Raw genomic sequence first — 22427 nt, 5'->3', positions numbered from 1 at the left:
ACAGCCTGTGATAAGAATAAGTACTAAAATATATATATTATATAGTAAACACTATAAATTGTACCAACCATTGAGTGTCACCTATAATCTTTTCAATTTTACCAATACTTTAAAAGTACCAATTTATTAAGATCTATTTTAATTTTTTATCTTAGATTGGCAAAGACCGAGCCACCTACAAATCTGGAACAAGCTGAGAACACGATAAAAGAGCACGAGGCATTCCTCACTACCATGGAAGCTAACGACGACAAGATCAACTCTGTGGTGCAATTCGCGAACCGACTCGTCGAGGAACGGCACTTCGATGCCGACAAGATACAGCGCAAGGCTGAGAGCATCCGAGCTAGGCGCGACTCCAACAGGGAGAAGGCGCTTCAGCAACTTGAAAAACTTCAAGACCAATTACAACTCCACCAGTTCCTCCAAGACTGCGATGAGCTCGCCGAATGGGTTCAAGAGAAGAATGTCACAGCTCAAGACGATACGTACCGCTCAGCGAAGACTATCCATTCTAAATGGACGCGCCATCAAGCGTTTGAAGCGGAAATAGCTGCAAACAAAGAACGCTTATATGCCGTCCAGAATGCGGCTGAGGAACTGATGAAACAGAAACCGGAGTTCGTCGAGATCATATCTCCGAAAATGCAAGAACTTCAAGATCAATTCGAGAATCTCCAAACGACAACAAAAGACAAGGGAGAGCGACTTTTCGATGCAAACCGCGAGGTGCTATTACACCAGACATGCGACGACATCGACTCGTGGATGAACGAGCTCGAGAAACAGATCGAAAACACAGACACAGGAACTGACCTCGCCTCTGTTAACATTCTAATGCAGAAACAACAGATGATTGAGACTCAGATGGCAGTCAAGGCTAAGCAAGTGACAGAACTAGAGACCCAAGCGGAGTACTTGCAGAAGACTGTCCCAGATAAGATGGAAGAGATTAAGGAAAAGAAGAAGTCTGTAGAACAACGTTTCGAGCAACTCAAAGCGCCATTGCTGGATCGTCAAAACCAGCTCGCTAAGAAGAAGGAAGCCTTCCAATTCCGTCGCGACGTTGAAGACGAAAAACTATGGATACACGAGAAGATGCCGGTAGCTACCAGCACTGATTATGGTAATTCCTTGTTCAACGTGCAAATGCTTCAGAAGAAGAACCAGTCCCTGAGGACAGAAACAGATAACCATGAGCCAAGGATACTGACAGTAATCTCGAATGGACAGAAGCTGATTGACGAAGGACATGAAGACACGCCCGAGTTTAAGAAGCTTATCGACGAGCTATCTGCGAGGTGGCGAGAACTTAAAGGTAATTTTGCTTATAATTTGTTAAGTTAACGCCTAAAATACACATAAATCTATTTAAGTAATAATATCAGCTTAATCACTAATTAGTACGTGTACGGTGGTTTGGTTCCGTACAGAGTAAAACACAAGTTAGGCTCAAATGGTATATTGAAACCTTAACTTATGCTATATGGTAAAATGGTAAAATGTTGGTATGGTAATGAGCACGCGAATCGATCGGCGGCTTGTCGCGAACTGGTTACAATATTACTTAGGAAATAACGCGAGGCGACGTAAACGCTGACACGCGAAACGTGATGTACAGTCGACATGCTGTTGACCGTACATGCTGCCACCGCGAGAGAAGAAAGAGTGGTGGTGAAGATGGTACAAAAAAGAAATGGTTATGGTTAGCGAGTGACGTGAGACAAGGTGATAAACAAATTTGCATTATCTAATGGTAACCTTAATGTCTCTAGCCACAGTAATCACTAAAATTATGCCTATGCACTACAGGAGAAGTGGATTGGTCTTTCACTTCATCACTACACTTATCACTATTTTTACTAGCACTAGATTGCCCGTGGTTAACTACACTTACACACTGGTCACTAACACTATACACAAACGCTGCGTTCGTCAGACCCCGCGGCTCAGGGCGCGGCGGGTGCGACGCGGCTGGCCCTGCGCCAGCGGCTGCCGGCGCGGGCGGCGCGCTGGAGTCCTGGCGGCGGCTGCGGCGCGGGCACCACCGCCGCACGGCGTACGCGGCGGCCCCGGCCACCAGCACACCCGCCACCACGTATATCGCGACGTAGTGGTGAACGTCGTGATAAGATATACCACCCTTTAGACCACTCTCTGAATTCATTTGTTTTATTTTTGCGCCTATATCATCTAGCTCCTGATCGTAACCACCCATCACTGATGCTGGCTCCGAAATCAGCGACACGAACGTCTTATTCTGATTAAAGATGTGGTTGATGGGGTGAATGTCTATCGCTGGTATATCCGTCTGTATGGTTAATGTATTGTTCTGAAGCCTCCGAGCATAAATGGTAATGTCTTGTCCTTTCAGAACACAATCTGGACCCAACCTAATAATGCCGCTATTATTAAGATGATTGGAAAACATTTGCTCTCCACAGATGATACGTACTGGATACGAGTCGCAGCAAAAGAAAAAGTATGTATTGACCTCGCTTAGCTGAGACCACCAATCTAGACATTTGGCAGTTTTGGTTCTGCACTGCTTCGTCTCCTGGTCTTTGGAGCACATGACGTCATCATGACTCATATGAGAAATTGGTTTTTCCAAAGGACAAAGTTGTGTCTCAGTATCTAAATGAAGACAATTATTTAATTCTAAGTGTGATATGGTCATAAATGAGTCTCTTCGTAAGTTGATCGCAATGTAATCCGAAACTGGAACTAGGGTGACCATGGTTTTGCCGTTCCGTCTTGGTACAGGATAAATTTTATATACTTGGTAATGGTCTCTACTCACTAATGGTATTCTAATTTCAAAAATAAAATAGTCATTTAGCATTTTCGCTCTGACCTTGAGTAAATGGTACATTTTGGTTAATTCTGTATGCGTGTTCTCTATTGGTAAACTTAAATCGTTGGACAATCTTCCGGAAATAATATTTAATTCTTCTAGAAGCTGGTCGGGTTTCAAAAGATGTATGTTGAACTTCCCAAAGTACACCTCCGAAACAGTATCTAAAAGAACATCCTGCACATTCTTCAAATTCGACTCCAAGCTGTTAGCTGCCATAGCGCATAATAAAAATTCATTATTGTTTTCCACGTCTTTCAATTGACTCTTGACATCATTGGTAGCGTTCTTTAACTGGTTAAGGTAATGAGTAAATATTTTATATTGTTTGTCAATTGAGCCTTGCATCCTCTTCAATACATTATATTCTGCTTCTATTACGGAAGTCTGGTTTTTCCATAGAGCAGCAAGATGGTTTTGGTTTTCCCTAATTAAATCGATGTCCTGAATATACTGCTTAGCGAATTGGTCATCGAGTACACCGAACAGCGCGTGTGCAACATTACCCACAGCGTTGATAAGGCCGCGCCTGCGCCGCGCGTGCCCGCGTGGGAACTGCTGCGTCGACAGAATGTTATTGTAATGCGATAACTCTGTATAACTGTGCTGTAATTGTATTAAAATAGATTCACAATGGTTTCTGACTGACGATTCCTTGCAAATATATTCCATATGATCAATATATTTGGATAACAATTTACTGCCTTGCCAATATGGTTTTAAATCGTAGTATACAACTAGTTTCCATTCGTCCTGAACTAGTCGCATGGTTGATATTTTATCTAAATATAAACTTTGACTGTCGTTGAAGTTTATAGCGTTGTATGCACACGTGGCTGGTGAAAATAAAAAGGTAAACAACATAAGTGCCATGGTAAATAAATTAACAATTCCTCTTCTAGCTCGTCGCTTTGGTTTTGGTAAATCGTCGTTCGACTGGTGTTTCGGCTGGTTATGGTCAGTGGTTTCATGAATTTGGTTACTGTCTTCGTCGTTGGAGTGGTTAATAGGTAAAAGAGATAGTTTGACTACTGGTCGCTTCATAATGCCATTTTTGGTTTTAACAGAGACTACTCGAACTAGCCCATCTTGCCCCGGATGTAGCTGCACGATTCGACCGAGAGCCCATTTACCCGGTGGCAGGTTAGCATCGTGTATAATTACAATGCCGCCAACATTTAAATTTGGTTGTGAACGTCGCCACTTGGACCTAGCGTTCAACTGTGTGAGGTACTCCGCTCTCCATCTCTTCCACACATCTTGGTAAATCTTCTGCACTAACTGCCATCTGGTTCGTAAGTCGTGTTCTGACTCAACAATGGTCAATGTTGGTCCACTGGACAGAAAATGAGAAGGGGTCAAACAATCTAAGTCTTCGACGTCTTCACTCAGCGGGCACAGAGGTCTGGAGTTAAGGCATCCTTCTAGCTGAGCTAGAAGAGTAGAGAACTCCTCGTAGGTGAGTTTTTGTTCTCCTATTACTCGCTTCAGGTGGTATTTCAAGCTCTTCACTGCAGCCTCCCAGAGACCGCCTGCGCTTGGCCAAGATGGTGCGTTGAAGTGCCATTCTATCGACATTTCAGCTATTTCTGCATAAAACTGGTCATTCAATATGGTTTTCAAGTTAACAATCTCCTCTTGCAAAACTCTATTTGCTTTTATAAAGTTCGTCCCGTTGTCACTGTAAATGTGACCGGGCGATCCTCTCCTGGCCGCAAGTCTTCTGAGGGCTGCCAAAAATGCTGAGGCGGTGAGATCAGAGACCAACTCCAAATGTACAGCCTTGGTCGCCATACACACGAAGACGGCGACATATCCTTTGGTACATCTCACTGATCTACCCTTCGCAGACTTGACGTCAACAAAACCAGTAAAATCAACCCCCAAATGGTAAAAGGGGCGGGTCCTGTTGATTCTTGCAGGTGGTAAGTCTCCCATCAACTGGTCGTGTTTCAGGGGGTCGTGCCTTCTACATAGCACACATCTCCGTAGCCTCTTCTTTACAGCATTGTTTCCTCCCAGGATCCAATATTCTTGACGCAGCCAAGCAAGGGTTAACCGGGGACCCCCATGAAAGGTCATCTTATGCGCGTGGTCAATAATCATGTCAGTAAGCAAATGGTTATGTGGTAAAATACACGGATGTTTCATACTATCTTCTATTTTGGCGTTGGTCAATCGCCCCCCAACCCTCAAGAGCCCCTGGTTATCAATAAATGGTTTCAATTTTAATAATTTACTCTTAGGGTTAGGTTGGTTATGGTTTTTAATATATTGTATATCTTCTAAAAATTCTACTTGTTGTATATGCCTTATAATTAAGTTTTTAGCTTTTCTTATTTCTAATATAGTTAAGTAGTTTGTTTTATTAGTATTAAATGACTTAGGTGTAAAACGTAACACCCACGCAAGCACTCTTGAAGCTCGCGTAAAATCGCTGTATCTGCTAATTATACTATCTATAACCTTGTTTTGATATTTAATTGTGTTTACATTTATATTTAATAATGGTTTTTTAAGCTCTTCGCAGGTTGTATATAATTTATTGGTTAATTTGGACTCTTCAAACGATCTTAGCCAGTGGGGACCTATCCACCACATGGAATGGTTAATCAGCTGTTCTGTGGTAATGCCTCTACTTGCGCAGTCAGCTGGGTTGTCCTTTGTTGACACATAATGCCAGCTACTCGATGGTATAATGTCAATGACCTGCTTCACCCTATTCGCGACGAATGGTTTCCATTTACATGGGTCGCCGTTGAGCCAGCCTAACACAGCTGTCGAATCAGACCAACCGTAGATTTTGATGTTGTAATCTGATAGGCATTTACAGGTGATCTTCATGACCTTGGTAAGTAGAACCGCTGCACATAACTCTAATCTAGGTAACGATACATTTTTCTTTACAGGTACGAGACGAGACTTCGAAGCTACTAATACTACAGAAGACTGGTTGCTGGTAATATTGTTGACTCTGCAGTATACAACACAAGCGTAGGCATTTTGTGATGAATCACAAAACCCATGTAATTCAATGGTGTCGTTCTTAGAAGACTGCAACCACCTTGGTATGGTAATATGGCTAATTTTCGTGATGTCAGCCTCTATGGTTTTCCATTTTGTGTTGATGTCAGCTGGTAATTCGTCGTCCCACAGAAGATTTAAGAGCCATACTTCCTGGAAGAGTAGTTTCAACTTGGTGGTAACTGGTGAAAGCCATCCAAGCGGATCAAATATCTTCGATATATTCGAGAGTAAACTTCTTTTGGTGAGTTTACTGACTGGTTCGGAATTCAATTGAAAAGTGAAATAATCTTCGTCGGGATGCCACTTAAGTCCTAATGCCTTGGTTGATTCCTGGTATTTAAAAACATATGCTTGGTCTTCGCATGGTAACTGGTTATCTGGTAGTACATCTGGTTGATTTGACGACCACTTCCTTAGATTGAATCCACCTAACTTAAGGAGATTTATGAGGTCGGAAATCAGCCTCCTTGCAGACTGGAGGTCATGATGTCCATGGAGGAGGTCATCCATGTAGAGCCTGGTAGCCAGAACTTCTGCTGCTTCTGGGTAACGGTGACCTTCATCCTTAGCCAGACGTTTCAATGTCATCATGGCTAGGAATGGTGCGGCCTTGGTGCCGTATGTGACAGTGGTAAGTTGGTATTCTTCTAATGGTTGCTTTTCAGAGTCCCTCCACACGATCTTCTGGAGCGGCTGGTCATCATCATGGACATCTATAAATCTGAACATCTTCTCTATATCGGCTGTGAAGGCTATTTGGTACTGCCTCCACTTTAATATGAGAGTAAACAAATCCTCTTGTAAATTTGGTCCAGAGTACATAAGGTCATTCAACGAAAGTCCAGTCGAAGTTTTCGCTGAGGCATTAAAAACAACTCGCGTGGCAGTCGTCGTGGAATCCGTTCTGATTACACAATGGTGAGGTAAATAGCACTGAAGTATCGGATTACTATTACATTTCTTCATATGGTTTAAATTAATATATTCATGGATAAATTGTTTGTAGTTCTGTTCGATAATTTTATTTTTACAAAATCTGCGTTCTAATTGCCGAAATTGGGCTACGGCTTTGGTTTTAGACTCACCCAATTTTTCGGTAATCTCTGGTTTTAATGGTAACCGTACAACATAACGTCCGTCTGGTTTGCGCGTAGTATGCTGTTGATAATGATGAAGGCAATGGTTATCTTCATCCGTAATATTTACAGAGTTGTCTGAGATATCTTCAATCTCCCAGAACCGCTGTATATCCTGCAAGTCGACCATGACGACGTTGCAATATGTTTGGTTTGGTTTTATGGTACCACTAAGAATCCAACCGAGCTTGGTATTTTGCGCGATTGGTAGTGATGTGCCATTACGAATTAAACCTGGTAAAATAATTAATTCGTAAACTTCAACGCTTAAAATTAAATCTATTGGTCTACTTTTATAAAACTCTGGATCTGCGAGTGGTAACTTTTGTAAATACGGCCAAGCTGGTTTTTCTAATGTTTCGTGTGGTAAATTCCCGACGACATGCTTCATCACATAGGCTTCCGTTTTAAATGTGAAATTATTATGAAGAGATGACACTGAAAGCTGTGCGACTCCCTTACTATTGTTGGCTTTTGCGCCTACTCCGACCACCACACAGTGGCGCTTAATCCTGGGTAGGCCTAAAAGTTGAGCGGCATTCTCTGTAATGAGAGATGACTCCGCGCACGGGTCTATGAGGGCTCGCATGGTATGGTGACAGCCATCCATAGACATAATATTAACTTTAGCTGTTGCTAATAATTTGGGCATGGTTTCTTGTGGGGCATTGGTAACGCATATATTGGATCTTCTAGGAGAATTTTCGATCTCGGTATTTCTAGAAGTAGATGGTGCAAAAGTGACAAGAGCATTATGCAGAAGAGTATTATGCTGCTGGTTACAAAAACGGCAAGTTTTTTCCGAAGAACATTCCTTGTCATAATGGTTAATTAAACAGTTTTTACATAATTTGTTGAATTCAATGACCTTAAGTCGATTCAGCGGTGCGGATTCTAGAAATTGTTTGCATTTAAACAATTCATGGCAACACGTTTTACAGAGTATGCATTTCCGTTGTGGCGCAATATGTACTGGTTTCGTATTGACGTGGTTTATTACAGCTGGTCTTGGTTTAAAATTTCTGTTCATAAAATTATGTAAATGGTTATTGGTATGCTTTTCAGCCCATGGTTTTTGGTATTGGTTTTGGTGTACCTGGGATGAATTTGATTTGTTGAAGTCCTGCTTACGACGAGAGCTTTCTAACGAAGTAAATTTAATTTCTAAAAATTTCAAAAAATCTAACAAAGTAGGCAATTCTTTTGGATTCTTAAGCGACACAATGTAATCATTATGGGTTTCAGTATCTAACTTTTGGCACAAAATATAGACGATCAATGGGTCCCAGTTGGAAATGTCGATGCCCATTGCTTTTATAGAGTTAAGACACTCGTTGGTGGTGTCATGTAACCTTTTGATGACCGCTGCAGATTGATGTTGAATCGTAGGCATGGTTAGTAACAATTGTATGTGAGAATTAAATATTAACCTAGTATTATGGTAACGTTGGTTTAATATGTCCCAGCATACTTCGTAGTTTTCAGAATTGATGCGTAAATGGTGAACTAATTTTTCAGCCTCGCCACGGAGCTTACTTTTCAAGAATTGCATTTTCTGCGCATTTGGTAAAGATTTATTATGGTGAATTGTTTCGGAGAATAAATCTTTAAAACATATCCAATCTTGGTAGTTTCCGCTGAAGGTGGGAATGTCCATTTGTGGGGTTGAACGTTCCCTGTAAGATGACGACCACATCTGTCTGTTCACTGCCTTCTTCATGGTGTTGTATTTCTTCTCCATCTCAGCGAATGCTGTCTCATACTCTTCGTTGTCGAGCAGCCCTTCGCTGTCGATGTCCCAGTGAAGAGAATCGATGACCGACCATCTTGATTGGATAGTTCGTAAAATATCTTCGAACTCCCAGCGGTCGGAGCAGCTTTCAAGGTCGACAGCCTCTATGGTACGGGATAGCGCCTTGAAGTTGCTCTTCTGCTTTCGCAGCATTTCTTCGACCCTACTGGAGTTGCCCTGGTTCGATAGCTTTGGTGCAGGGAAGCTAAAAGAGGGACCCTCCTGAGCGGGAGAGAAAATATCGCGCCTATCTGAGCCCTGCGATAATGGTGTAGCAGGTCTCAGTAATGGTTTGCTGGGATCGCTGGTTACGTAATTAGAAATCATATTCCTAACTTCCTGGTAAAAATCTTTCGTCCGCTGGTAATGGTTTTCCGCGAAGTAGCGATGGTTAGGGTCTTCAAACTCAGCACAAAGCCTAGTATGGTTGGTCTGGAATTCACTCCAGTACGAGTCTAAAGCGTTGAGACGTTTTTCAATATAGGCGGGTGTCTTTCGTTCTGGCCCGTCCTTCTTGAAATTAACACACTGCGTGTTAATCGCGGACATAATCTGGTTTTGGGTGGTTAATAGAGCCTCCATGGTTACGGGTCAAAAGAGAGTGGTAAAGAGTGGTGAGTGATAAAAAGGAAAGATCTTACTTGAAGACTGGTACGTGGTGACCTGGTGTGTCCTCAGCAGTCTCCCCGTTGGTAGTCGCTGGTAGTATCGCCGATCTGGTGAACTGGTTACACTCCACACACAAGCACTTTGGTCAACACTAATTTGGTTCACTACACACGCGACGACTTTTGGTTAAAATGGTTAACTAATGGTACTGGTTAATAGAACGATGGATCACAATGTTTTTGTGTCCTCGAAATGGTTAAAAAATACACTGGTTAACAAAAGGCCGAAGGACCACAATGTCCTTGGAATGGTTAAAAAAAATTCTGGTCACTGGTTAACAAAAGGCCGAAGGACCACAATGTCCTTGGAATGGTTAAAAAAAATTCTGGTCACTGGTTAACAAAAGGCCGAAGGACCACAATGTCCTTGGAATGGTTAAAAAAAATTCTGGTCACTGGTTAACAAAAGGCCGAAGGACCACAATGTCCTTGGAATGGTTAAAAAAAATTCTGGTCACTGGTTAACAAAAGGCCGAAGGACCACAATGTCCTTGGAATGGTTAAAAAAAAAAATTTGTCACTGGTTAACAAAAGGCCGAAGGACCACAATGTACGGTGGTTTGGTTCCGTACAGAGTAAAACACAAGTTAGGCTCAAATGGTATATTGAAACCTTAACTTATGCTATATGGTAAAATGGTAAAATGTTGGTATGGTAATGAGCACGCGAATCGATCGGCGGCTTGTCGCGAACTGGTTACAATATTACTTAGGAAATAACGCGAGGCGACGTAAACGCTGACACGCGAAACGTGATGTACAGTCGACATGCTGTTGACCGTACAGTACGAATCAATTGATTTTGCCACAACTTTTTCAATATAAATTTGGTAAATAATTCATTGTATGATTTTGATTTTCATAACACAATTTCGGACGTTGGATCTGCCAAATTTGGGGACATTTACGTTGAATTGTATTACGTTGAAAGTGAATAATTTACGTTGATCATGACTGTAAAGGAATTTAAAGAAAATGTCTTGTTTTTTATTTTTCTTCTGTAGACGCTATCGAACAACGAAAAGAAAATCTGTCACAATGGGAGAAGGCTCACCAATACCTATTCGACGCCAACGAGGCGGAGGCCTGGATGAGCGAGCAGGAGCTGTACATGATGGTTGAAGACCGCGGCAAGGACGAGATCTCCGCACAGAACCTCATCAAGAAACACGAGATTCTGGAGCAGGCAGTGGACGATTACGCCAACACTATCCGCCAGCTTGGCGAAACTGTGCGCCAGTTGACCAGCGAGGAACATCCACTCAGGTTATAATAATATTTATCACATTATTTCTGTTCCTTTCTCTTCCCATTTTTTACGTTTTTTTTATAATGTGCGGAACGAGCAGATGTTTATTAACATCATGTGCTCGTAACAGTGGCAATGTGATATAAGTCGTAAAGTATTACAAAGCCAATTATGTTGTCGCATTCTGTCCGTCACTCTTATATTCCTCTATCAAAGGATATATGATAAAATGATGATATAATGAAGACCCGGGTAGAGCTACTTAACCTTAATCATTAAAAAATTATTCAAAACTAAAAAATATACATAATTCACCTAAATAAACCAATTTTCCATAACATCATTTCGGAACATCCTATAAGTAATGTAGTAGACGCGAGCTACCGTAGGCAATGACTCTTCTTCCACGCCGCGCTGAAGCCGTCAGAACTCGTATTTGGATAGCGCCCACGTAAGGATGATTAAAATTTTGTATTCTAAATGTATAACTTCATTGTTAACTTAAATTTTTAGAAATATTTTTTAGCTTTATCCGTGTGTTTATTTAATGTCGCCATTGTAGCGCCAGGTTGTATATAAGAATGGTTTACCTAGGTTCTTGTTTTTCTACTATACTTTTCCTTGTTTAAATTATTTTACTAAGTCAAATTTTGTTCCCTATTGTATTGCAGTGAGCAGATATCTGTGAAGCAGTCTCAAGTAGACAAGTTGTACGCTGGCCTGAAGGACCTGGCGGGAGAGCGGCGCGGCAAGCTGGACGAGGCGCTGCGGCTGTTCCAGCTGTCGCGCGAGGTGGATGACCTGGAGCAGTGGATCACGGAGCGGGAGCTGGTGGCCAGCTCGCAGGAGCTCGGACAGGACTACGAGCACGTCACGGTACGCATTACTTTACACCTTTCATTTTAATGAAATTTACCATATAATCTGTAAAAACCATACAATAAAAATAGCCTGCCGATAGACAGATAAACGGGAACTGACAGGTAATCATTTATTACCTAGAATTAAATAACGTTTAGGTTAATATATCAAAAATAACTTCTAATGAAGTCATTTCTGAGGGCTATTTAATAGTAAATTTTACTAAACGATATTTTTTGTAGTGACGAAATAATAAAAAAAGACTGCTGTTTGTTTCGCCTATTATTCTGATGTCTGAGGCATAACTTTTCGAATGGGTGATTTTAAATCCTATTTTCAATAAAAATATTTGAATTAGGACAAATATTTTCAAAATTGTTTTTTTGATAAGTACCATAATATGAGAATTCATAATCAAATAGGTATAAAATATAAGCTTATTTTGATATTACAAGTAACCATTTCAACTTTCAAGAGGTATTTACTTCCTATGTGGTTATGTTATCATAATAAATTGACTTTTACAGTTGCTGTGGGAGAGATTCAAGGAGTTTGCACGTGAAACCCAAGCCGTGGGCTCGGAGCGAGTGGCGACTGCGGAACGTATCGCCGATCAGATGATAGCCATGGGACATTCCGACAACGCAACTATCGCACAGTGGAAGGAGGGGCTCAAGGAGACGTGGCAAGACCTGCTCGAGCTCATTGATACCAGGACGCAGGTTTGTCCCTCTATATCATTGTTTATTATTATTTTATTATTTATTCTCTTCATAAGACAGGCAAAGAGAACTTTATAATATAATATTAATTATACCCTACATAGTAATTTGTTTGTCTGGCAGCAATCAAAATAAGTGTATTAAGTTTAGATGTTGTTTGAAAATTAGAATTTATTAATTTTCGTTGTTGAGTTATATATTCCTTTTTTAAATAAGGTAAAATCCACAAATGCATTGTCTAAACGTTATTATATTATTACGTTCATTATTGCTTGGGACTTCGTGAGTAAACTCAATCTTGAAGTACTTAGGCGTTATTTTGCAGAAATCCATCTAATCTAATTTTTTGTGAGTAGAGAGTCACGTGCCAAAACTTGGCGAGTCAACATCTCCTGAGGATGTCTCGTGTAGAGACGTACCACGTGTCGAATTGACTCAAGACATCTTAGCGGAATTTACACTCGAGAAAACTCACAAAAATTTCTTTACTTCAGGAGTTGTCTTAAAAGGATAATATATGAAGTATGTGCTATGTGCAGATGCTTGCGGCATCGCGCGAGCTACACAAGTACTTCCACGACTGCAAAGACACGCTGCAGCGCGTCAACGAGAAGGCACGTGGCGTGAGCGATGAGCTCGGCCGCGACGCGCTCTCCGTGTCCGCGCTGCAGAGGAAACACCACAACTTCATGCAGGACCTCTCCACTCTGCACACTCAGGTATGGCAATATTATGAAAATCAGAAATTTCAGTAGAAGCTACCAGTGAGAGAGAGAGAGACTTAACAGTCACAGAAACAAACTTGCTACTCAACTTCAGGGCCCTGGGAGCTTTAAATTCTCTAGGCTAAAGCGTCACAGTATTCAGGGACTAGCAGCAAGATTAGTGGGCAAAGCGCCGGCGCTGGCGCCGGTCCTTACCCGTCTTTTCCGGCTCTCCTACTCATCAGGCGTAGTCCCGAAATTATGGAAGGCGGCTTTAGTGCACCCGATCCCTGAGAAAGGTGTACGCTCAGATCCGTCCAACTACCGCCCCATCGCCATTACCTCCATTTTCTCCAAAGTAATGGAGTCGATCATCAACCGCCAGCTCTTGGGATACCTAGAGGGGCACCAGCTGATCAGCGACGCCCAGTACGGTTTCCGTCAGGGTAGCTCAGCTGGTGATCTTGCATATCTCACCCATAAATGAGCGCAAGCGGTTGAGTCGAAGGGAGAGGCCTTGGACGTTGGCGTGAGTTTGGACATAGCGAAGGCCTTCGATCGGGTGTGGCATAAAGCGCTTATAGCGAAACTGCCATCCTATGGGCTTCCCGAGAAGTTGTGCAAATGGGTCACTAGCTTTTTTTGGCTGATCGGAGCATCAAGGTTGTTATCAACGGTGCATGCTCCGACTTAAAACCCATAAACGCTGGTGTCCCGCAAGGCTGCTTGCTATCCCCTACGCTGTTTCTTCTGCATATCAATGATATGCTGCATATCAGCAATATTCATTGCTATGCGGACGATAGCACAGGGTATGCTTCCTACACCGGCCGTGCCAACATTTCCCGGGACAGCGTCGACGAGAACCGGAACAAACTTGTGTCTGAAATCGGGACTATGTTTTGCAAAGTCTCGGAATGGGGCCGACAACATAGTCCAATTCAACCCTAAGAAGACACAAGTTTGTGCGTTCACCACTAAAAAGTCTCCCTTTGTCGTATCCCTTCGATTCGAGATCACTGTTCTAACTGCCATAGCCTGTATTGGCATACTTGGCGTCGATATATCGAGCGACGTTCAGTTCCGTGGTCACTTGGAAGAGAAGGCCAAACTGGCCTCAAAAAAGCTTGGTGTACTCAGTAAGGCGAGACAGTACTTCACTAAAAGCCACCGCCTGCTACTTTATAAGGCGCAAATTCGGCCTTACATGGAGTACTGTTTTCACCTCTGGGCGGGTGCTCTCCAGTACCAGCTTCTTCCATTTGACCCCATACAACGAAGAGCGGCTCGAATCATTGACGATCAAGTCATCTCCGATCGGCTTGATTCTCTAGCATTGCGTAGTGATGTGGGTTCTCTCTGCATATTCTACCGCATTTACCACGGGGAGTGCTCAGAGGAGCTGTTCGGGTTGATTCCAGCGGTCGAATTCCACCACCGGACATTACATGCAAAGTACCATTCGCATCACGTAGACGTCTGGCATTCCACAACCGCGCGTTTTGTTCGAAATTTCTTGACTCGCACAGCCACTTTGTGGAATCAACTACCGGCAGCGGTCTTCCCGAACAGATACGACTTAGGGATCTTCAAGAAAAAAGCATACTCCCCACCTTAAAGGCCGGCAACGCATTTCTTGACACACCTGTTGTTGCGGATGTCCATGGGCGGCACCTCACACGCCTCACCTCTCCCCATCCCGTGAGCCTCTTGCCCGTTTGCCCCCTCTTATATAAAAAAAAGCAGTTGAATGATTTTATGCTTTTTTTTGCTGGAATAATGATACTGTGTTTTTTATTTTCTTCTAGGTGACGTATGTCACATGTCGTATGTCATATGTGTAGCACTCTTGAGACTGTTATTCCCCTACTCGGGTATTGAGGCACCCCGGGTCGCTTTCTTTTACTAAGGTTTCCCTCTAGTAAATTGCTAATATTGTACTGTGCTGCTGTGTGCCAGGTGGAGGCCATTAAGTCGGAGTGCGCGCGGCTGGGCGCGTCGTACGCGGGCGAGAAGGCGGCGGAGATCAGCCGGCGGGCGGGCGAGGTGGCGGCGGCGTGGGACGCGCTGCAGGCCGCCTGCGCCGCGCGCCGGGACAAGCTGGACCACGCCGACCAGCTGTACCGCTTCCTGGCGCAGGTGCGCACGCTGCTGCGGTGGATGGACGACCTGGTGCGCTCCATGAACACCGGCGAGAAGCCCAGGTACACCTCTATTATACGTATCTAAGCGCGCTGCAGGCCGCCTGCGCCGCGCGCCGGGACAAGCTGGACCACGCCGACCAGCTGTACCGCTTCCTGGCGCAGGTGCGCACGCTGCTGCGGTGGATGGACGACCTGGTGCGCTCCATGAACACCGGCGAGAAGCCCAGGTACACCTCTATTATACGTATCTAAGCGCGCTGCAGGCCGCCTGCGCCGCGCGCCGGGACAAGCTGGACCACGCCGACCAGCTGTACCGCTTCCTGGCGCAGGTGCGCACGCTGCTGCGGTGGATGGACGACCTGGTGCGCTCCATGAACACCGGCGAGAAGCCCAGGTACACCTCTATTATACGTATCTAAGCGCGCTGCAGGCCGCCTGCGCCGCGCGACGGGACAAGCTGGACCACGCCGACCAGCTGTACCGCTTCCTGGCGCAGGTGCGCACGCTGCTGCGGTGGATGGACGACCTGGTGCGCTCCATGAACACCGGCGAGAAGCCCAGGTACACCTCTATTATACGTATCTAAGCGCGCTGCAGGCCGCCTGCGCCGCGCGACGGGACAAGCTGGACCACGCCGACCAGCTGTACCGCTTCCTGGCGCAGGTGCGCACGCTGCTGCGGTGGATGGACGACCTGGTGCGCTCCATGAACACCGGCGAGAAGCCCAGGTACACCTCTATTATACGTATCTAAGCGCGCTGCAGGCCGCCTGCGCCGCGCGCCGGGACAAGCTGGACCACGCCGACCAGCTGTACCGCTTCCTGGCGCAGGTGCGCACGCTGCTGCGGTGGATGGACGACCTGGTGCGCTCCATGAACACCGGCGAGAAGCCCAGGTACACCTCTATTATACGTATCTAAGCGCGCTGCAGGCCGCCTGCGCCGCGCGACGGGACAAGCTGGACCACGCCGACCAGCTGTACCGCTTCCTGGCGCAGGTGCGCACGCTGCTGCGGTGGATGGACGACCTGGTGCGCTCCATGAACACCGGCGAGAAGCCCAGGTACACCTCTATTATACGTATCTAAGCGCGCTGCAGGCCGCCTGCGCCGCGCGACGGGACAAGCTGGACCACGCCGACCAGCTGTACCGCTTCCTGGCGCAGGTGCGCACGCTGCTGCGGTGGATGGACGACCTGGTGCGCTCCATGAACACCGGCGAGAAGCCCAGGTACACCTCTATTATACGTATCTAAGCGCGCTGCAGGCCGCCTGCGCCGCGCGCCGGGACAAGCTGGACCACGCCGACCAGCTGTACCGCTTCCTGGCGCAGGTGCGCACGCTGCTGCGGTGGATGGACGACCTGGTGCGCTCCATGAACACCGGCGAGAAGCCCAGGTACACCTCTATTATACTTATCTAAAGCAATTTCAGAAAGAGTCGAAACCAATTTGACGCAATGTACACTGACTACAGCAAGGCCTTTGATCGAATTGACTATCAAATACTAAGCAGAGGCAGGCATTAGAGGTGATCTGTTTCGCTGGTTTTCTTCCTATGTTAAAAACAGATCGCACCCTGTAGTGTTCAACAGCTTTACCTCTTCATGGCGCAGTATTCCCTCGGGCGTGTCACAGGGTTCCTTACTAGGACCTTTACTCTTTATTATTTTCATTCAGGATATTGATATATTGTTTTCATAATTTCAACATTTTGCTCTTTGCTAATGATATGATTTTTTTTAGAGTAGTAAATAACTACTGGGACCAGAGTCTTCTTCAAGGGGATCTATTTAGGCTCGATCAATATTTCCAAGTTAATAGATTAGATCTTAACTTTTCTAGAATGTTTTGCCATATCCTTCACGCGTAAGGACAACATATATAGATCCACATACAAGTTAAAGAATCAAGAACTGGATCGTGTATCTACTATACGAGATTTAGGTGTAACAGTCGATAGTTAGCTACTGTATGACAAACATGTGGAACAAATTGTGAGTAAGGCATCAAAAATGTTGGGATTCTTAATCCAATCATCTAAAGATTTCACAAAACTCAAAACAATTAAAGTTCATTATTGTGCCCCTAATTAGAAGAAACCTTGAATATGCATCTCAAATTTGGAACCCCAAATATGAGGTGTATATTCAACACAGAAAGAATCCAGAAAAAATTTACTCGTTGTCTTAATCTCAAATTTAAACTCAATTTTGATGAGAAATATGAAGGTTTATGTGCCCAGTTGCATCTACTGCCACGTACCTGCATGTGATATATCCTACCTTATCAATATTATAAACATTACGCGGTTGATTGTGCGCAGCTTCTTGAGACCATTAATACACATCCTCGTACCTTTTCTATTCTACACACACCATATTCACATACCAAATTTCGTAAAAACTCGAATATGCTCAGATCTGCCTTATCATTGAATAAAATTTGTATGAATAAAAAAAAAATTTACCATTTTTGTATCACTGCCACGACCATTCGTAAAACACTGGCAAACGAATTCTTTAACACTTATAAATAATTCCTTAACATTTTTAAGAAACTCGTTTAACTTTTTTTACCGCTCATTGCATAGTTTTTATATTTTTTACTCCTTTGCAATATTTTCCCCTGTAATCCTTATTACTTTTCTTTCTCCCAGTTAAGTGTTTTTTTTTTCTTTTTCATATGTAAATCCTATCTGTGGAAACTTGTAATTAGCTTATATTCTTCTTCTGTATTTTTGACTAATTTCTTTAAATGAAGCTGTAAGTTTTCTTTTAAAATAAAAAATAAAGATCGGATGGTGCCACCAAGGCTGCACTCCTTCACCGGCCACCAACCTATTGATCAAAGGATTAAATTAAATTATTAATTTAACTTAAATAGTGATTTCAAGGTAAAAGAAGTCTTTTTTAACGTTTCAGGGATGTCAGTGGTGTGGAGCTGCTAATGAACAACCACCAGAGTCTGAAGGCGGAGATCGAAGCCCGCGAAGAAAACTTCACATCCTGTATCGCTCTTGGCCGAGAGCTGCTGGCCAGACAGCATTACGCGTCCGCGGACATCCGGGACAAGCTGCACGCGCTCACTGAGCAGAGGAATGCGCTGCTTCGTCGCTGGGAGGAACGGTGGGAGAACCTGCAGCTCAGTGAGTATCACCAATGATGTTCTGTACACATATCATTCGCAGTCTGATAGTGTGCTAAAAGACAATGTAACCACACTTTTCACCAAGTCTTCGTGTGTCAACTGTCACTGACCGAAGCAAATTTGACTGAATAAATGATTTACATTGCTGCCTATTGACAATGAATATTTTAAGCATTTTAAGAGTAAATGCGGCAATGTATAGACATAGCAGTCGAAACTAATAATGGTGTAATTTGTAGATATTCCATATTTCGACTTTTTTGTCATATACGACATTGTTTTCCATATACGAAGTGATTTGTCTATAATATTGTATAGAATGTCAATGTGTTAGTGTAACTACCATGTTTTAATCGCGACGCATTAACATATTAATGTTCGATTGTGTGGGTGCTTGTTAAAAAGTGATCACCATAGTCCATTTTTTAATACGCCTTCTGATGATTGTTATACATGTTTTGGTAACGGATTATATTATGTTCATCGACATGTTGAGAGATACGTCTTGAGTCTTATGGTTCATATAAAAGACAAAGAGTAGGTTACAAATTTGAATTCAATAAATTAATGCGGAACTTCGAAGTTCGAATAAGAAATATTAAAGTTCCAAAGGCTCAATAGCTATCTGATTGTAATTTGCAGTCCTGGAGGTGTACCAGTTCGCTCGCGACGCGGCCGTGGCGGAGGCCTGGCTGATCGCACAGGAGCCCTACCTCATGTGTCAGGAGCTGGGCCACACCATCGATGAGGTGGAAAGCCTCATCAAGAAGCACGAGGCCTTCGAAAAATCGGCCGCTGCACAAGAAGACCGGTTCAGCGCGCTCACGCGACTTACCACCGTATGTTCTTCCTACTTTTTCATATCAAAATGCAGAACAATGTAAGAAGTAGATATACTTCTTACATTGTTTTTGACAGTTATTCTACAAGGGTAGGTGGCGTAGTTACAGGCACATGAGACAACACATTTAAAATGAGTCTGAGAGACAGGTGCAGTGCGATCTGAACAGTGTTGTGTTGTCTAAACTATGCCACGTATATCGGTAATATGAGTTGGGTTCATGCTGTCATTAATCAAATATATGTTGTTTCGACGCTTACGTGCGCCATTATGGTGTTAGAAAGACTAGTAGTAAGAATTAGAAGGTAAGACTTAAAATCTTCTGAAACACAGGCTTTTATGTCGAGGCTACTGCAGTAGTAGGCAGGGGCGTGCATTGGTTTTCTAACAAGGTAGGCACTGTAGATCTAACTAATCGAAGTTAAGGCTGGAGATTGCTTACCGTAGGTATTTTGAGTGGGGTTTCAATAGAAGTTTGGTTATAAAATAACGGAACGAAATTAAACTAAATTAACTTAAACTCTATATTTATTTAGGTTCATAGCGAGGTAGGCACTGCCTATTTGCCTGTATGATATGCAGTAGGTACGTCTTTACTGTCGCCCTCACCTGTTCACCTCACAAGTTCTCACCGCAAATTACTTCAATGTTCGTTTCATAGTTGCACACAACGTGAAAAGTTAATTTAGAATTATACTATGAATAATTTCATAAATCAATCAATATACTAATTAATTTATACATATTTATAAGTGTAAGTATATATATGTAGTAAGTTTTTGCTTTTGTAGTGCATTTTATATTGGAATGTTTGCTGTGGTATGGTGGTGGTAGATAAACAAATAATTTAACTCTTGTTAAGTAAGTAAAAGGGAATATGCATATATTTTTTTATTCGAAGGTTTACCATACTAATAAATACTAAAGAGTAACTCATTAATATTATGTATAAATATGTTAAAATAATCGAGTGTGCTTGGTTGCTATGCACTATGACGTCATAGCTCATAATAACTAGATTTTTTTTTAAACCGTCATGCTTTTCCGTCATATTCGCTTTCGCTCTGGCCAATGGGGTCACTTTAAAATATTTCAATATACCAAAATGTTTAATCTCTTTTGAAATTCAATCCTTGTTAAAAAATAATAATTTTACTTCAGTAATTAATACCGTAATATTTAACTGATACTTAAATAAAATGCATATACCCTTTATATTTTTATAATAATAACATCGTCGTATCACTTTTTTATTGAGAACAAATATCAACTTGATGTAATTGCCAAATAAGTATAATAATTACTTTGGTCAAAACAAACATTTCGTTGCTGTGCTTATTATTTGACCTGATAAGCACATTTAATTGTAAATTATATATGCCATCATAATTATTATTATTTGTATAACGAATATGTTAATACTTTGGTAAGTGTGCCTCAAGTTGAAAAGTGTTATTTAACTTAAACTATTAATTTTGTTGCGTTTTTTTCACGTCAACCATCATTTTTGATTTATTTATCTATTTAAACGCTTTGTTTTCGAGTTCTAAGATATCACTATTTTTTTTTTAAATTTTAAACATTATTTTGTTATTGAATAAAAAGTAGATGTAGATTGAAAAGTTCACCCACTGTCGGAAATTATGGTACGCGAATCTTGATATTTTTTTTTCTTCCGTAAAAAATCTGAGCCGATTTGGTAAATAAAATCATTCCCCAGCCGAATAGTAATTGGTCTTCAAATATTAAAATATTGTGTGAAAATAATTGCGATGATTTAGTTAGTGTCACATAAACTTTTAGTAAATATTTGTTTGTTAAATGATGTGCCGTTTTTTTTAATAAAACTTGCCAAAATAAAGAGGCTCAGATTTCTCACGAGATCATTTCTGCACTTTTATGTTATAACATCCGCGTGTTGGAGTAGGGACAGGACCTTGTCAAAATATAACCGATTGCGTGACGTCAGCACGCAATCGGTAGCATGCAAACTTTGCTGTTTATTGGTGTTTTTTAAATTGTTTGTTTCGGATCTGTCAACACAAAGACTGTGGCCTGTCCCTATAACAACCCGCGGAGATTAGATCGCAATTTTCATTAACTTCCTCTTAATCATCATTAGCTCGAACTGAATGCAGCGAAACTCTGGCCGAAACCACCACCCTGGAATGGCGTCGATGAATCCATGTTCACATTTATCCCACAATCCGCTGTAAACATCAAAAAACCACCCAACCTGATTATTCCTAATTATGAACAACCCATAGGCGAAGTAGTTCATGAAATTATTGTGAAATCTGGCAACTACAAACTGCCCGAAGTCAGTAAATCTCGCCAAATGAATATAAGGAACACAAAAAATAATCACAATAAAAATGATTCATATTTGTGGAGCACGGTCAGAAACAGCTTGTCGACCATATCGGAAACCAAATCAGAGACCACTCCTCCCTTATCACCGCTAAAAACACCTCAATCCCCAGACATATATAGCTCAGTTTTCTTTGAATTCACAACGAATGATCGAGAAACAAATGAATGCTTAGTATGTATAGACTTTATTCTGTGGGAGAGACTGGCTTACCTTAACGTCTTCCCAAACGTATCGCTGTTGAAGCGAAGAAGCACGTCCTCGATAACTAGTAATATAAAAAATGCCTTACGAAGGTTATCTCTGAGAAGAAAATCTTACGATAGTGATAATAAGGGTGATGTTGCTGTGCTATCCTTACCCGGCTTAACGAGTAGTGGTGGAGCGATAAATGATCTGGGGAAGGAGGTGAAAACTATTCCCCTTACTCCATCCCTCCTATTGCTGATTCAAACTCGCAGCCTCCTCTATCCCGAAGGTGCATGGTACTATAATTATTTGGATGGTGTAAGTTTGTTGATTGGTACTGCATGTAGGCTTATGCTGTATAATTTTTCACGCTTAAAAGAAAACTTTCTTGAAAGATCTATCTAATCTTGAAAGTCTATTAAATGTTGAAGTCTAACAATAATAATATTTTTGATAAGATAGCTTAATCTGACTTTTTGTGACTAAACCAATAAATATGTAATCTTAATAAAGTAAGTCATGTAATGTATCGGCATACTCGGCGTCGATATATCGAGCAACGTTCAGTTCCGTCGTCACGTGAAAGAGAACCAAAACCGCGCGATTTGCGAGAAATTTCTTGCCTCGCACAGCCACTTTGTGGAATCAAACCGACCGGCTGCTGTTTTCCCGAACCGGTACGACTTAGGGACCTTCTAGAGTCTTTAATTTTTTATACTC

At 42.4% G+C, this 22427-nt stretch overlaps 1 protein-coding gene across 11 annotated transcripts in view; it reads left to right on the top strand.

Annotated features, from left to right (window-relative positions):
• Positions 1 to 22427, top strand: part of LOC126974053 (spectrin beta chain) — a 223927-nt gene that overhangs the window by 91181 nt on the left and 110319 nt on the right. For 10 of the 11 annotated variants that reach the window (XR_007731471.1, XM_050821436.1, XM_050821433.1 and 7 more), the window contains exons 24-31: positions 156 to 1318; positions 10484 to 10745; positions 11400 to 11604; positions 12117 to 12311; positions 12851 to 13030; positions 14975 to 15219; positions 18081 to 18304; positions 18949 to 19145. Coding sequence is in view for 10 of the 11 variants with exons in the window: in XM_050821436.1 (XP_050677393.1) it covers positions 156 to 1318; positions 10484 to 10745; positions 11400 to 11604; positions 12117 to 12311; positions 12851 to 13030; positions 14975 to 15219; positions 18081 to 18304; positions 18949 to 19145 (2671 nt within the window). In the remaining variant the exon portion in view is untranslated. Of the gene's footprint in view, positions 1 to 155; positions 1319 to 10483; positions 10746 to 11399; positions 11605 to 12116; positions 12312 to 12850; positions 13031 to 14974; positions 15220 to 18080; positions 18305 to 18948; positions 19146 to 21269; positions 22128 to 22427 lie in introns of those variants that run through there. The other variant, XM_050821430.1, reaches the window with a different exon arrangement.

The sequence above is a fragment of the Leptidea sinapis genome, chromosome 31 (assembly GCF_905404315.1).
Source record: "Leptidea sinapis chromosome 31, ilLepSina1.1, whole genome shotgun sequence".
NCBI lineage: Eukaryota > Metazoa > Arthropoda > Insecta > Lepidoptera > Pieridae > Leptidea > Leptidea sinapis.
This window is presented reverse-complemented; position numbering and strand designations above follow the sequence as displayed.